We start from the raw sequence: 15,871 nt of genomic DNA on the forward strand, positions 1-15,871 counted from the left end.
CCACTAATATCTAGAAGGACAAGAGCAGCAGATACCTGGAAACAACATCATTTGGAGGTTCCCCTCCAAGTCATTCACCATCCTGATTTGGAAATAGTCGCTAGGTCAAAATACTGGAATTCCTTCCCTAGCAGCACTGTGGGTGTACCTACACCTCAGGGACTGGAGCTCTCCACCATCTTCTGAAGGGCAACTAGGGATCGGCAATAAATGTTGGCCGAGACAGCGATGCCCACATCCCATAAAAATTAATTAAAGAAAGGACCATTTCCTGAATTTGTGTTTTAATTGAGGCCAGACTAATAGAATAAAATGTTTTTTTACTCGTTGTGAATCTCATTTGACATCAATTTATGCAATCTGAATCCCATTTATTGTGAGGGTGAATCCGCAATAGGAAATGGATCCAACATGTTTCCTTTAGACGGACAATTACACATTGACACACCACAGTGATGGCTAGGATTGGGAAAACAGAAAGGCCATATTCATTCAAAGGAAAAGCTTTTCATACATTGACATTAAGCAGTGCTTAAACAACCCGAAATGTTAATTATTTATTCACATGTACAATTGATTTAATCTATGGGATTCACAGGAACAGAAAAGTGGAAAATTCACTTCCTCTCTCTCCAAGAATTACAGCCATTAAAACAAATTCAATAAATCAATAATAAGGTGATTAGATTAGGGTGCATGTTTCTAAAGTACAATGCGTGACATTATCATACCCTGTTCATATTAGTATCAAAATGGGCAATTTCATTGGAAATATTAACCATTTACACCAAAGACGTGCAGTGATATAGTACATTTCAAGACTGCTGGATATCACAAAGTGGTTTACAGCCAATAAAGTAGTTTTCGAAGTGGAGTTGTGGCTGTAATATAGGAAATAGGACAGCCAATTTGTGCACATAAAGCTCCCACATACATCAATGTGATCATCTGTTTTACTGATGTTGGTTTTGGAATAAATATTGGGTAGAATCTCAGGAACAACTTCCCTGCTGTACCTGTAATAGTGCCCTGAGATTTTTTTAATTCATTCGTGGGACATGGGCATCGCTGGCTGGCCAGCATTTATTGCCCATCCTTAATTGCCCTTGGAGGACAGTTGAGTGTCAACCACATTGCTGTGGCTCTGAAGCCACATGTAGGCCAGACTGGGTAAGGACGGCAAATTTCCTTCCTTTAGGAAGGTTTTTTTTCTGATATTCAACAATGGTTTCATGGTCATGAGTAGATTCTTAATTCCAGTTATTTTTTATTGAATTCAAATTCTACCATCTGCTGTGGCGGGACTCGAACCCAGGTCCCCAGAACATTACCCGAGTTTCTGGATCAATAGTGGAGTGATAATACCACTAAGCCATCACCTCCCCCTAATTTATATCCACCTGGGAGAGTAGACAAGGCCTTGCTTTAATGTCTCTGCTGAAACATAGCACCTCAGGCAATGCATCCCTCCCTTAACGCTGAACTAAAGAGTCCAAGTCTTGATCCTTGATGTCGTGGCTCTTGAATGTGACTCAAACCCAAAACCTTCTAATTCAAAGGTGAAGAACCAGAATAAAAGTGAAAAACTTGCTTTGTCACAATTCTTCAGAGAGGTCAGCACAGTGTGTGCAAGCAAATTTGATACAACTAATAGCATAGTTCTGGAAATTCAGATAAATGCCTGCTTTATTCTGGCCCTAGACTTGCTTTCTTTCCCAATTCCAGCAGGTAAACACTCTTAACAGATCCCAGTAACCCACAAGCAACTTAGCTAGGTGTGCTCAGCAAGTCAGGATCTGTGTATAAAGCTGGGACAGTTCTGGTGAAAGGTCTTTGACCTGAGATGGTAACTCTATTTCTGTCTCCACATATGTGAACAGAATTCCCACTCACCTGAAGAAGGGGCTTGCAGCTCCGAAAGCTTGTGTGGCTTTTGCTACCAAATAAACCTGTTGGACTTTAACCTGGTGTTGTTAAACTTCTCACTCCACATATGGGGCCAGACCCGCTGAACATTTCTGCCGTTTTCTGTTTTCATTCCAGATTTCCAGCATCTGCTGTACTTTGCTTTTGTACCAACCCTGCCTTCACGTTAGAATCGCAGAATCTACAGATCTCCTTCTCAACAGAAGGAGGCCACCTGGCCCATCAAGCCTGCACGACAATTCCCAACCAGGTCCCATCCAAGTAACCCCACATATTTACAGTCCTAATCCCCCTGACAGTAAGGGACAATTTACCCTGACCAATCAACCTAACCTGCACATCTCTGGACTGTGGGAGGAAACCGGAGCACCCAGTGGAAACCCATGCAGACACGGGGAGAATGTGCAAACTCCACACAGTCACCCGAGGCCGGAATTGAACCCGGGTCCCTGCTAACCACTGTGCCATCGTGCACAGTGGTTTAATCCCCCACATATTCACACCTTCTTGAAAGCAGTCACCAGAAAGTGGTCACATGGAAAAAATCTGTTAATATCCCATCTTCCTCACCCAAAGGTGTTGAGGGTAATTGCACCAGGGCTATACATATTCAAACTTACCTTTACTGTCAGAAGCCGCATTGCAGAAGAATAAAGCATTCAATCCCAAGGAAGGAAAACTGCCTTTGCTTCTTGCCTTGAAATGCCAACTAATTACATTTTTGGGAGCCAGGATTAGCGAGGAAGCATATGAAGAGCAATGGGGGAGCTAACTAGTAAAACTGTTGTGAAAATGATTCCAACATTATCAGCAGTTAGGCTTCATGGGCAGACTAGTGCTTGCCTCCTACACCACTGACCAATCGAACCATGTTTGCACTTTAACCTCAGCTGGTATTTATGTCCTCCTGAAAACAAGTGCTCTGGTTTGGCTAGGAATCAGGTACAACAAAGAAAGTGTTCTGGCAGGGGGAGAGAGCATCAGAAAGTGACGAGCACTCACCACCACCCCCGACCAACACCAACCGCACCCCCCCCCCTCCCCCAAGCCCTGTATTAATTTACCCCAGTAGAATCAGAGAGGATGACTCAGTTATCATCAGAGTCTGGTAAACACAGCCTGGCTAAAATCAAAGGGAAGACGATAGAGATAAATTATCAAGACAATATGCTTCAAAAATGATTTTGTGGCAGATCGCCGCAAATCTTTCGTTTTCAAGTCTTTCTTGTGACCCATGGGACAGGTGGGCCATTTGAACATGTTCTGCTTTTTTCTTTAAATTTTACATTATATCATTCGCTTTGTTTACGCTGCAGTGCCATAATCCAGACTCAGTATCCAAATCCACTGGGTAGATTGAGCGGAGCGGTCCTGTTTATAATTCCAGGCTGTTACACAATTATATTTATAAAGATATATTTAAATGTGCTTGGTCCTGTGCAAAATACTTTCATCATATCCTGGTTTTTAATTTAATATTGTTCTGTCTCTGGTGAGGGTTGTTTTTATATAAAGGCAGTAAAAAGTGGTGGAGATCACTAGAAGCAGAATATACCAGATGGTGCAGTGCAGGGAGCCAGTTACCAATAGTAGGATAGAATATGTTAGCTGGTATGAGGAGATTTGTTTCTGGATATAAGTTTATACTAACAAGCGATTGCACACATCTCAGTTGGCACTAATTTGAAACTTAAGCTAAGCTGCGTCTCAGTTTATTCTGCTATTAAATCAACAGAACGAAAACTATTGCAAATTGATAGCAGATTAATTTTATTCAACTGCGAGTGAACCTAATCGCTGTCAGACGAATGTCAGTCTGTAATTTTATTTTAAAAGTTAGTACCTGACCGTAGTTTTAGCCAGACCGTAGTTTTATTTTAATAGTTGGTACCTGGGTCAATGCTGTACGGACATAGCTCACCAACAAATGGGGGAGACACACCCTCTGCTGAGGCGGATTATTATGGGTTTCAGTTGCACAGTGGTCTGAATTCTCCGGTTTCCTACGCCCCGCTGCCACTGCCAGCGGGAATGGAGAATTTGGCGCTCAGCTAAATCTCCATTCACAGCAGCGGGACTAGATCATCGCAGCCATGGGCGAGGTCGGCGAATTCCGGCCTCGGTGCCTGTCCCTCCATCTAGCTTGGTCACTGCTGAGAATGAGTTTCAACCGCTCACATAAGTTGGACTCATTAGCTTATCATAGAATTTGTATTACCGCCAGTCTTGGGAAGACCCACACTCACAGGCCTCTCGAGTGCTTCCATGATGCGGCACGGTGGCACAGGGGCGGCACGGTGGCACAGTGGTTAGCACTGCTACCTCACATCCATTGACGCTGTCTACACTTCCCACTGCCTCGGAAAAGCAGCCAGCATTATTAAGGACTCCATGCACCCCAGACATTCTCTCTTCCACCTTCTTCCATCGGGAAAAGATACAAAGGTTTGAGGTCATGGACCAACCGACTCAAAAACAGCCTCTTCCCTGCTGCTGTCAGACTTTTGAATGGACTTACCTTCCCTTAAGTTGATCTTTCTCTACACCCTAGCTATTTCTGTAACACTACATTCTGCACTCTCTCGTTTTCTTCTCTATGAACGGTATGCTTTGTATAGCGCGCAGGAAACAATACTTTTCACTGTATGTTAATACATGTGACAATAATAAATCAAATCAAATCAAATCAGCTCCAAGGACCTGGGTTCGATTCCTGGTTTGGGTCACTGTCTGTGAGGAGTTTGCACGTTCTCCCCGTGTCTGCGTGGGTTTCCTCCAGGTGCTCCGGTTTCCTCCCACGTCCAAAGATGTGTGGGTTAGGTGCATTGGCCTTGCTAAATTTCCCCTTAGTGTCTCAGGATGCGTAGGTTAGAGGGATTAGCGAAGTAAATATGTACTGAGGCCCAGGTGGGATTGTTGTCAGTGCAGGCTCGATGGGCCGAATGGTCTCCTTCTGCACTGTACGATTTCTATGATATCTCTGTTTCTATGATTTGTACAGAATCTCTTCTTTCAATGGGTTAATAAAGAAGATCTTTCCACGTAGCAGAGCTGATATTCTTTTTATAACATTCCCAGGCCAAGATTACATCCATTATTGTTGTGGAATTGCGATCTCTGTAGTTCTGTCCTTGGTGAACTCCACCATAATATTCTCTGCCTCTCAGATAGCAGACGGGGTCGGACTGAGGCTGGTACCTGCTCATGAGCAGTCAAAACAGCAGTATAAGAAAAATAGACCAGATACCAAATGTCAGAAAGCCTAGAAAAGGCAAGATGGTGAAAGCTGAAATGCCGATTCTGTGAAAGTTTAAGAAAGTTGGAGAGATATCAAGGGCAGATTTGAGATTTAAATGTGAAATGCTCCAATAGTTGGACAAATTAACCCAGAGAATCACGGTTCAGAAGAGCCCAGGTGGGATCCTTGGTCTGTGCTGAATTACGTGATCTCAGCCAGGTTGTAGCTTCAGCACCCAATGTAAGGGAGGGTAACTTTGATCAGGATTCCTGCGTCTGACTGTTGTTCAGTGAGCCCTGATGGGAGATGTGTAGATTAGACGAAGTTAGTATCAGGATTAGCTCTCACGCTCCATGGGCAAATAGCGTGCTGACAACACCTGTCAAGGCTCATGCATTAATAATAACATTTCTACTGATATGCAGAGGTGCTTTATTATATCAAAACAACTGAAGATGTTTCACATAATAAGTCATTTTTCCGAGTACAGTGGCTGCTGTTTTGTAGGCAAAATATTCTGTGCCAGCACCATATCACAAATGGCAAGACATGAAGGAACAGTTCATCTTATTCTGGTGGTTTTGGCTGATGGAGTGTTCATAGAAACATAGAATCTCTACAGTGCAGGAGGAGGCCATTCGGCCCATTGAGTCTGCACCAACAACAATCCCACCTAGGCCTTATCCCCATAACCCCACATATTTATCCCACTAATCCCTCTAACCTATGCATCCCAGGACACTGAGGGGCAATTTAGTATGGCCAATGCACCTAACCCGCACATCTTTGGACTGTGGGAGGAAACTGGAGCACCCGGAGGAAACCCACGCAGACACAGGAAGAACGTACAGACTCCGCACAGACAGTAACTCAAGCCAGGAAGCGAACCCAGGTCCCTGGAGCTGTGAGGCAGCAGTGCTAACCACTGTGCCACTGTGCCGCCCCATGCCACCATGCTGAGTATTGATCCTGGAATTCCCTTAACTTGTTCAAATTATGCCGTATGATCGTTAATGTCCAACTAAAGAACCAGATGGCACCTCACCTCGACAACTTACTTCAGGAGCTACCCCCCCCCCCCAGTACTGTTGCATCCCCTCAGCACTCGACTGGAATGTTTAGCTTAGATGTGCTGATTCAGCTGTGGGACTTGAACCCACCAACTTCTGACCCAGAGGCAGCGTTGCTACTTGTTGGGCCCAGCTGACAAAATAGCCAAGAGGCCAAGATTCAGAAAGTAATCAGTATCCATGGAATCTCACCCAAATAATGAGCCAGTCACTTCAGTGGAAAAGAACAGGAGAGGGAGAAATGAGTGGAAAATAAAATAATACAGCTTAAAATGGAGTGAGCACAAATAAAGGGGTGAAAGTGGAGAGAACAACAAGCAAAAATATTGAACACATGAAAGAAAATCACCTCAAAAATAATCCAGCAGAAATAAAAGAGTAAAAGAGCCTGCACTCTCTCCTTTCCTTCTCTATGAACGGTATGCTTTGTCTGTATAGCGCGTAAGAAACAATACTTTTCACTGTATACTAATACATGTGACAATAATAAATCAAATCAAATCATAATAAGCACTCGAATGCTAGACTTTAAAAAGGATTAAAATGAAATACTGAAGGTTGTAATGCAGTCAAGAACCTCACTAAATATAACACTGTGGCACCCTGGAGCATGACAACACTAAAGATTCAATGATAGGTCTTTCCTCTAACTGGAGTCTACACCACCATTATTTTCATTAACCATGCTGGTTGTGTTTCATTTTGGGAATTTTTCCGGATACATTTCTTGGTATTTCCAGTTTGTTGGTTCAGGGATTATAGAAATCCCTGCAGTGCAGAAGGAGGCCATTCGCCCATCGAGTCTGCACCGACCATAATCCCACCCAGGCCCTATCCCCATAACCCCATGCATTTACCCAAGCTGGTCCCCCTGACACTAAGGGGCAATTTAGCATGGCCAATTCCACCTAACCCACACATCTTTGGACTGTAGGAGGAAACCGGAGCACCCGGAGAAGACCGACGCAGACACGGGGGGGATCACGCAAACACTACACAGATAGTGGCCTAAGCTGGGAATCGAACCCAGGTCCCTGGCGCTGTGAGGAGGCAGTGGTAAATGCTAAATTGAATAGTGGGAAGGGGATTCTGTATGACAGTGAGAGGATATGAGGTGGGGGACGATGGAGGCAGGAGGCTTGGGGGTGAGGAAGGGGGGATGTGGTCAGGAATGCTCAGGAAATTAAAACATTGAGTGAATTACATGGAGCAGTCTTTCACATCCCGAAGCGCTTTGCAGGTTGTAAGTATAGTCAGTGTTGTTTTATAAATGCCAATGTGTGCACAATAAGATTCCACATCCAGCAAATGTCCAAACCCAGTCATGATGGTTTGGTGAAGGATAAAACAGAATGAAAATAAATTGTTAATGAAATACAAAGCATGCCACCGTAAAGAATCAGGGAGGCTATCAAATTAATATGTTAATTATTCTGCTAATAGAGCTAGCGTATGAGAGCCCACTTAAGATCAAGTTTGATAAAACTACATTTTAAAAAATTTAACAGCCCACCACATAAAACTGGTTATGCATAATACTAATTACATCTTCTGTTCTCTCCTCGCGGTTGCTTAATGATTACACATGAAATCTTTAACCCTCTGCTACCACTAACTACCTTGGTGACCTGTGTTTTAGATGTACCAAAATGCTGCTTTTCAAAAGCCCCAAGCCACATCCAGCAGCAGCTCAGCACCACTCAAACTATTTTCTTCCTGAAATTAATATTAACATATCTCCTCATTTCATTTTTTTTTTCCTTTTGACAAATCAAAATTGAACTCAGGACCGGTCACCCTATTATAGAAAGGATATTTATTATTAAACTAGAAAGAGTGCAGAAAAGATTTATTAAGATGCTGCCAGGACTTGAGTTATAAGGAGAGGCTGGATAGAGTGGGACGTTTTTTCCCTGGAGCGTGGGAGGCTTCGGGGTGATCTTATAGAGGTCTATAAAATAATGAGGGCATAGATCAGCTAGATGGTCAACATCTTTTCCCAAAGGTAAGGGAGTCTAAAACTAGAGGCCATAGGTTTAAGGTGAGAGGGGAGAGATACAAAAGGGTCCAGAGGGGCAATTTTTTCACACAGAGGGTGGTGAGTGTCTGGAACAAGCTGCCAGAGGCAGTAATGGAGGCGGGTACAATTTTGTCTTTTAAAAAGCATTTAGACAGTTAAATGAGTAGGATGGGTATAGAGGGATATGGGCCAAGTGCAGGCAATTGGGACTCGCTTAGGGGTTAAAAAAAAGGGCATGGACAAGTTGGGCTGAAGGGCCTATTTCCATGCTGTAAACCTCTATGACTCTATGACTGCTCCACTCTACTGAACGCCTTCTGATACTGACCGAAAATCAAGGAAATTAAATTTATATATCTCGCTCTATATATAGAGATTATAGATTTTATATATATATATACATATATATGAGATAGAGAGAGAGGGAGAGATGACAGAGAGGATACGCAAGAGCCCTAACCTCATGTAAAAGCACACACATACTTCATACTTCCTACCTGCATCTCTTCTGTCTGTTGGTTAGTATTGTGAATGTTTTTGAGTCAAGAGGACTGAGAAATTTCAATCCCTTCATCAGCTGATTCCTGGGATGGCAGGTTTGTCAGATGAGCAGGGACTCAGTTGGTTAGGATTATATCCATTGGAGTTTAGAAGAGTGAGGGGATCTCATAAAAACTTATAAAATTCTAGCAGGGTTAGAGACTGGTTTCAGAAAGGATGTTCCGATAAAACATTTTAGGACTGAGGTGAGGAGAAATTTCTTTACTGAGACAGTGGTGAATGTGTGGAATTCACTATCACAGAGAGTAGTTGAGGCCAAAACTTTGTGTGATTTCAAGAAGGAGTTAGATGTAGCTCTTGGGGCTAAAGGGATCAAAGGATATGGGGAGGAAAGGTGGGATCAGGATGTTGAATTCGATGATCAGCCATGATCAAAATGAACGGGCGGAGCAGGCTCGAAGAGCAGAATGGCCCATTCCTGCTTCTATTTTCTATGTTTCTTACATTCATTCACGTCACTGACAGTTCAATAATTTAGTTGTTAATTGTCTCTAAATATTTTTTTTCTCTTGTAAGCATTGTTGTAAAATCGTACAAGCCCATGATTAGCCTTTGGTGTATTAATAGATTCCTTTGTCCATTATTTTAGCAGATGCATTAACCATTTTTTAAAAATGGGTTAATATCTGGTTTAAAACAGTGAAGGAGGATTGTCACACTTTAAGCATATATCAGCAGGTATCATCAATAATTGTTCCTCAAATATAATTTTGTTAAGATTCCTGCAGCCTTTTTTGGACATAATATACATATAATTCATTAAAACATTACACAAGATTATATTCATTTAGTAACACTGTTACTGGCACAACACTGGCACAACCAAAATGTTCGTGGCACAAGGTTTGAAGGTAATTGCAAGGTAAACGCTTTCTGGGTATACATTGTACAACAAAAGGACAACACCTCCGCAGACTGGCTGGAGTTTAATTGAAACTCCAGTTTGCTTCTGCATGTCATATGCAAAACGTCGAGTTTCAAAACCCAGCAGCTCCGAGATTTATTAGCAAAGCATTGGGGTCCGATAGAGAGAGACAGGGTTCAAATCCCAGCTTTCACTGCCATTTGAACTAAGCTTATTCCCTTTGGGCAAATGTCACGTTTCTTGGCTTGCGCACCAGCGTAAACACCTCATAAAAGCTGATTTTGCTGTGTTATCTGGCAGCAAGTGTGCCAACATTGAATGGAGTTGCTGGCAAACGTTAAGAAGTGCATAGCCCTAGTTCCTCTGCCAATGGAGATAGGAGGCAGGAAATGCTGAGGTAAAATTAATTTTACGGTGTCAAGACCTGTATTCCCATGGGTGGATATAGAGCTTCAGCACTTGTTGAGGTAATCTAGGGTGTCCCAGCATTTTTACAACTAGAGCACTAAGACCTGTTTTTTTTAATATTTAAATTTGCCATCTGCAATATTTAAAGTGTTTAATGCCTGAAAAAATTAATACCAGCAGCAGCAGAGCACTAATAGAAGGACATCTGGCCCTGTAATAAAAATCAGTCTCTCAGTTATCAGCTGCTCAGTTATCATTATTTGACACGGCTGGGATCCTGCTCCATGAAGAAGACTCCAGCCATTTGCAAGAAAGGATATTCAGAAATAAATAAAAATGAAGTTGGCTGACAACAGCTTCGAGTTGTTCTGAATGGTATGGCCCGTCCTGTAAAAATCTGCAATGGGCAATGATTAGTGCTGACCCTGTCCTACCGAAAAACATAAGGCTGGATTAATGCAGCACATCACGGTGGGAAACATGGTGGACTCACCCACTTACTCAGGGGAGGGGCTCCATGTCAGTCACCTGGCAGCGGCAATACCTCCCCGATTAAGTCGGAGGGTGGAAGGGGCTGCCAGCAATGGGATGTCAAATCAGACTCATTAATAAGCCAATTGATATCCTGAGCCCATCACAATTTAGTGATTAAATGGGAGTCAAACAGCTTTTCCGTGCCTCCCAGAAGCCACTCAGCAAACCCTATTGGGTTTGCCAGTGGACCCCACAAGAGGGTTCCTCATAGTCAGATACTCTGCGCCTGATTGAGCGACCCTTCATCTGGAAGAGGAGAGGGCAGATTGCTGAAAGCAACCCACCTGCCCTTGGATCCAAAGTTCCTGCCCCGCCTTCCTACGACCCCCACCGTGACTCCTATCCTGCCTTCACTCGCCTTTGGTCCAGGGTCACACAATGATCCGAACCCTCTGCTGGGTGATTGCCACCCAGTGATCATGTTTTCCCACTGCCTGTGGAAGTCACCACCACCCCACAAATCCTTTGTTTCTGAATTCTTCCGAGACAAGTCTTCCTTCCTTCCTTGAGATAAGGCTGTGCTCAAATTAGCTGCTGCAAGTCCTACACCACACCAGTAATGACACTTCTGAGAAGTACTCTATTGATTGTAAAGCACTTTGGGGTGTCTGGAGGTTGTAAAAGATGCTACATCAATGCAAGTCCTTTCTTTCGTTCCATTCAAAGGATATTATCAGGTTCTTTTTTCATTATAAAATGCTGGCATATGAAAATATAAATACTGATATAAAACAGGCACAACAATTGTGACTACAGGTGGCAGCTGCAAATATGATCAAAATGTAAACAATGTACATTGCACAAGACTTTTAATCATTCATTACCCAGTCTTACTTGGAGTTTTACATGGAGATAGACTACCAAACGCAATTAGTAAGTGGGTTAAAGAGTGAGGAATGGCCACAATGGGGTGTGCAGGCTTCATTCTGGACTCATTTGAAGGTAGAAGGTGGAATTATATCTGTGATAGCTATTCCCGACAGCTAAATGACTAGTGGGGGTGGCATTTCAGCTCTCTTGTGTTTTGCTGGTTACCACTCAATTGCAATTCAAATTTCATTTACCATCAGTATGTATGGGAGACTCATGCTATCACATAGTGGGCAGAAGCATTTTGGTGGGGAAACCTCCTGTCAGCTGAAACCGCAGAAGGTACGAGCAGGTGATAAAAAAGCCTCCAGGACAAACATGAAGGTGTATGATCATGACACCAACTCTTCTACCCAACATAAGATTAATTGAGAACATAAAGGAGGCAGAGGTGTTTTTCAAGTTTAAATTTCAGATGTAAATATTTTGCATCACATTGGTTTCACTTTAATATGTGTGTGTCATCATTATTTGTTGGGACTAGCTTAGTCAGTGGGCTAAAATGCACGGTACATGGTGGCATGTATTGGTGCTTACAGGGGAATCAGGGACATTTCTTTATTATGGAAGAAACAACATTGTTTTTTTGTTCATTCTTTATCAAATATTCCTGTTCGTGGTCCAGTGTTGTACTCACAATTATGTGGGACACAAATGAACTTGCGGGCTCAGCTGACCTTTCCTTCTCTGCATTGAAAAGGATATTGTCTGGGATCACTTTCAGCAGTTGAATTGAAATGTTGTCGGTGGACTCAAAGCTCTGCAAGGACTCTGCCTATTAACACGCTGAGGTGGAATCACATTTTAACAGCACTGACACTGCCCTTTTGACCCCTCATTTTCTTGCCTTGATTGACTGTTTCCACCAATCCCACAATGCCAGGGTCTTCCCTCTTGCTTCTGATCCCACTCCCTGTTCTTCCTTGGGTCCCTCTTCCACTCCTTCATGCACCTGAGCCCACTCCATGCCTCTCCCTCACCACTGACTTAATGCTGCCAGTCGCGAGTCTCCCTGTAAGCCACCAGTCTCCCCCCGCCCCACCCCCCGCTTGTGCCTTGGAGTTCAAAAAGGAAAACAGCTGACATCAGACATAACTGCATAAAGCCGACTGCTGCACTCCATCTTTAAGCAAATGTGACTGGGTGCACCGCTGACTTTATCTTGAAGGTAGGATATGATTTAAAAAGTTTTGCGCCAATGAGTATTCATGGCATGCCGATTTGCCAGAGATGGAAACCTACCAAAGGATGGTCTGAAGTGTGACAATGTCACCAACACGCCATTGACTTCAACTCAGCATATTAACCCGCCATCGGGAAATCAGAATGTTGGCTCCCGCCTAAGTCAGTCACATTGCACATTGTTTCCCATGCTTGCGTGAGCCATTAAAGTCCCTCCCCCATAAATTCTCTCTACTTTCTATAATGCATTGATGTGACATTATTTATGGCTAAACCTGACAATTCAAGAAGCAAAGATTGGAGTGTTTCCACAATACAGGTTGAGGAGCTGGGAGCTTCAAAAATATGTCGGTACAATGCTATCGCTGGCAGGGAAATGTAATTACTGTGTGACAGTGTTTACGTGGACAGTTTCCTCTCGAACAACAAGCCCAGGAGTTTAGCATGGATTGAAGTCGATAGGAAGTGGATAGATTTTTCTTTAGATCACTTGTTCCTTTTCAAATCAAATTTAAGTCTGATACAATTTGCAGTTGCATGTGGAAAGTAGAAAGATGTTTTTGTCGACAAGTGCAATAGCCGACTTTGATGACCAGTTTCGGATAAAAGGTCATCAAACTTTCTCTCTCCACAAATGCTGTCAGACCTGCTGAATACTTCACACATTTTGTTTGGTTTTTACTTGATCACCAAGTATTCTGTTTGCCTAATCAGTGGCTATATAAACACAAAATAATTACATTCGTTATATGTTGTACTGAAGCTTAATCTCTGATGGTATGCACATCATTGTGGTTGAATTTGAGTCCCCAAAACTCAGCATGGTTAAATACCACTAGCTTGATGGTCACCTTTTGGGAGATTGTGCACTAACATTGGCTAACCTAATGTTGGCACCACCCTCACGTGGAACAGTGAGCTAACCTCACAAGTGTAATGTGATAAGCTTTTACTGACAACACTTCCTTCATTATATGTTAACAATATCGATCTATCAGTTAGATTTGATAGACATATTAGCTATCGCTTCTCGGCCTTTTGGCTAAGATCAAGTGTAGTATGAAGAGGATGCTGCACTTGGTTGAGGCCATTAGGTTACATTTAAGCTTCATATTCATATGAAGCAATTTTTAGAAGTGGCATCTCGGCCTTTTGGCTAAGATGCAAATGAGATCAAGCCTTGGAGGAGGAATCCTCCCCCTCCTCCAATCAGCTTGGCTCATGTAGATCAGGCCCAAGACAGGTGTGAAGGCCCTGTCTTGTCAGCTTGGATCGGAAATGTCTCAACTTGTTGAGATTCTGAATTGGACTTGATTTGACTGAATTGGAAAAGTATTTTTAAAAAATTAGTTATCGCTACTCGGCCTTTGGCTAAGATCAAGTGTAGTCTGCTTATGCTGCACTTGGTCGTGGCCATTGGGTTGCATTTAAGCTTCATTTTCATATGAAGCTATTTTTAAAAGCGGCATCTCGGCTTTTTGACTAAGATGCAAATTAGATCAAGCCTTGGAGGCGGAGACGTCAGCCTGCTCCAATCAGCTTGGCTCATGTAGATCAGGCCCAAGACAGGGTAAAGGGTCGCATACCCTGTCTTGTCAGCTTGGATCGGAAATGTCTCAACTTGTTGAGACGCTGAATTGGACTTGATTTGATTGAATTGGAAAAGTATATTAAAAAAATTAGCAACCTGATCAAAGGTGGCTCAGTGGTTAGCATTGCTGCCTCACAGCTCCAGGGACCCGGGTTTGATTCCCGGCTTGAGTCACTGTCTGTGCGTAGTCTGCACATTCTCCCCGTGTTCGCGTGAGTTTCTCCGGATGCTCCAGTTTCCTCCCAAAGTCTGAAAGACATGCTGATTAGGTGCATTAGCTATGCTAAATTCTCTCTCAGTGTACCTGAACAGGCACTAGTGTGTGGCAACAATGGGATTTTCAGAGTAACTTCATTCCAGTGTTAATGTAAGCCTACTTGTGATAGTAATAAATAAACTTCAACTTAAGCTTAGATTTAAACATTGACCCTGCCAGTATCAATCAATGTCAATACTTAAGTCAGTACAAGAAACAGATATCATCAATATAATTTAGGAGTTATCTATATAGAGTTTCTAAAATGTGCACGCACCTGTATGTATTCGCAGGTGAACCTTCAGATGATGGGATGTTCGGAATGATTTCCCGCAGTAAGGGCAATCTCTCGTGGCTGATCCAGGGAGTCGGTCTCTCAGTAAAGAAGGCTGTTGGATTCCTGCAGGCCTTCCCACATCCTCTCCTATATCTACAATGCACACAAATTAGCACCATCATTACAACAGACGTTCGAAGTTTCTCCACTGATTCTGCTAACGCAACACAAAGTCAATCTTGTCAATAGTGCATCTTTCTGTTGCACATTGGAGGCTGACAGAATGCTGACAACTCGTATGTTTGCTTATTTTTTTCACCTTTTTTTTAGTTTCTCCCATCATCATCTTTTAGCAGCAGATGGCATATTTCATTTAAATGAATAATAGAAAAAATGGAAACAGCTGTATCAGCAGCATGGCGGATTCAGTGGATTATTCAGACTACATACAGGGCTGCATTGGGAAGCTGTGCAGGGTACTGCTTAGCCCCAAAGTGGAACGTAAAACAGTTGTTAACTGATCATCATACTGGAAGCTAGATTAAATGGTCTCCCCTCACCCAAATGTTTCCCTGTTTTCACATGTTGTGACGACTTAAATTTTTAATGTTCGTTTTGTGTGTTTTAGCTCCCATTTGATCTTCTCCAACCAAAAACAAGCATTCTTCGAAGGTAGAAGAAATTGCCCAATGCCGATATTGTTGAGTCAGTGCAAACATTATTATTGATCAGTATTTTTCACAATTAGAAATGGACGGCACGGTAGCGCAGTGGTTAGCACTGCTGCCCTACCGTGCCTGGAATTCAGGTTCGATTTCTGGCTTGGGTCACTGTCTGTGCGGAGTCCCCATGTGTGCGTGGGTTTCCTCCGGATGCTCCGTTTCCTCCCACTGTCTGAATGACATGCTGGTTAGTTGCTTTGGCCATGCTAAATTCTCCCTCTGTGTACCTGAACTAAAGTTTATTTATTAGTATCTCATTAACACTGCAATGAAGTTACTGTGAAAATCCCCTAGTTGCCACACTCCGGTGCCTGTTCGGGTACACTGAGGGAGAATTTAGCATGGCCAATG

The 15,871-nt window shown here is 42.9% G+C and overlaps 1 protein-coding gene and 1 pseudogene across 1 annotated transcript in view; one reads left to right on the top strand and one right to left on the bottom strand.

Annotated features, from left to right (window-relative positions):
- znf536 (zinc finger protein 536) overlaps positions 1 to 15,871 on the bottom strand; it is a 346,188-nt gene that overhangs the window by 156,947 nt on the left and 173,370 nt on the right. Inside the window, exon 3 of the mRNA XM_078210243.1 lies at positions 14,799 to 14,951. Within this exon, the coding sequence (XP_078066369.1) occupies positions 14,799 to 14,951 (153 nt within the window). The remainder of the gene's footprint in view (positions 1 to 14,798; positions 14,952 to 15,871) is intronic.
- Positions 13,697 to 13,897, top strand: LOC144493296 (U2 spliceosomal RNA; annotated as a pseudogene).

The sequence above is a fragment of the Mustelus asterias genome, chromosome 4 (assembly GCF_964213995.1).
Source record: "Mustelus asterias chromosome 4, sMusAst1.hap1.1, whole genome shotgun sequence".
Lineage (NCBI taxonomy): Eukaryota > Metazoa > Chordata > Chondrichthyes > Carcharhiniformes > Triakidae > Mustelus > Mustelus asterias.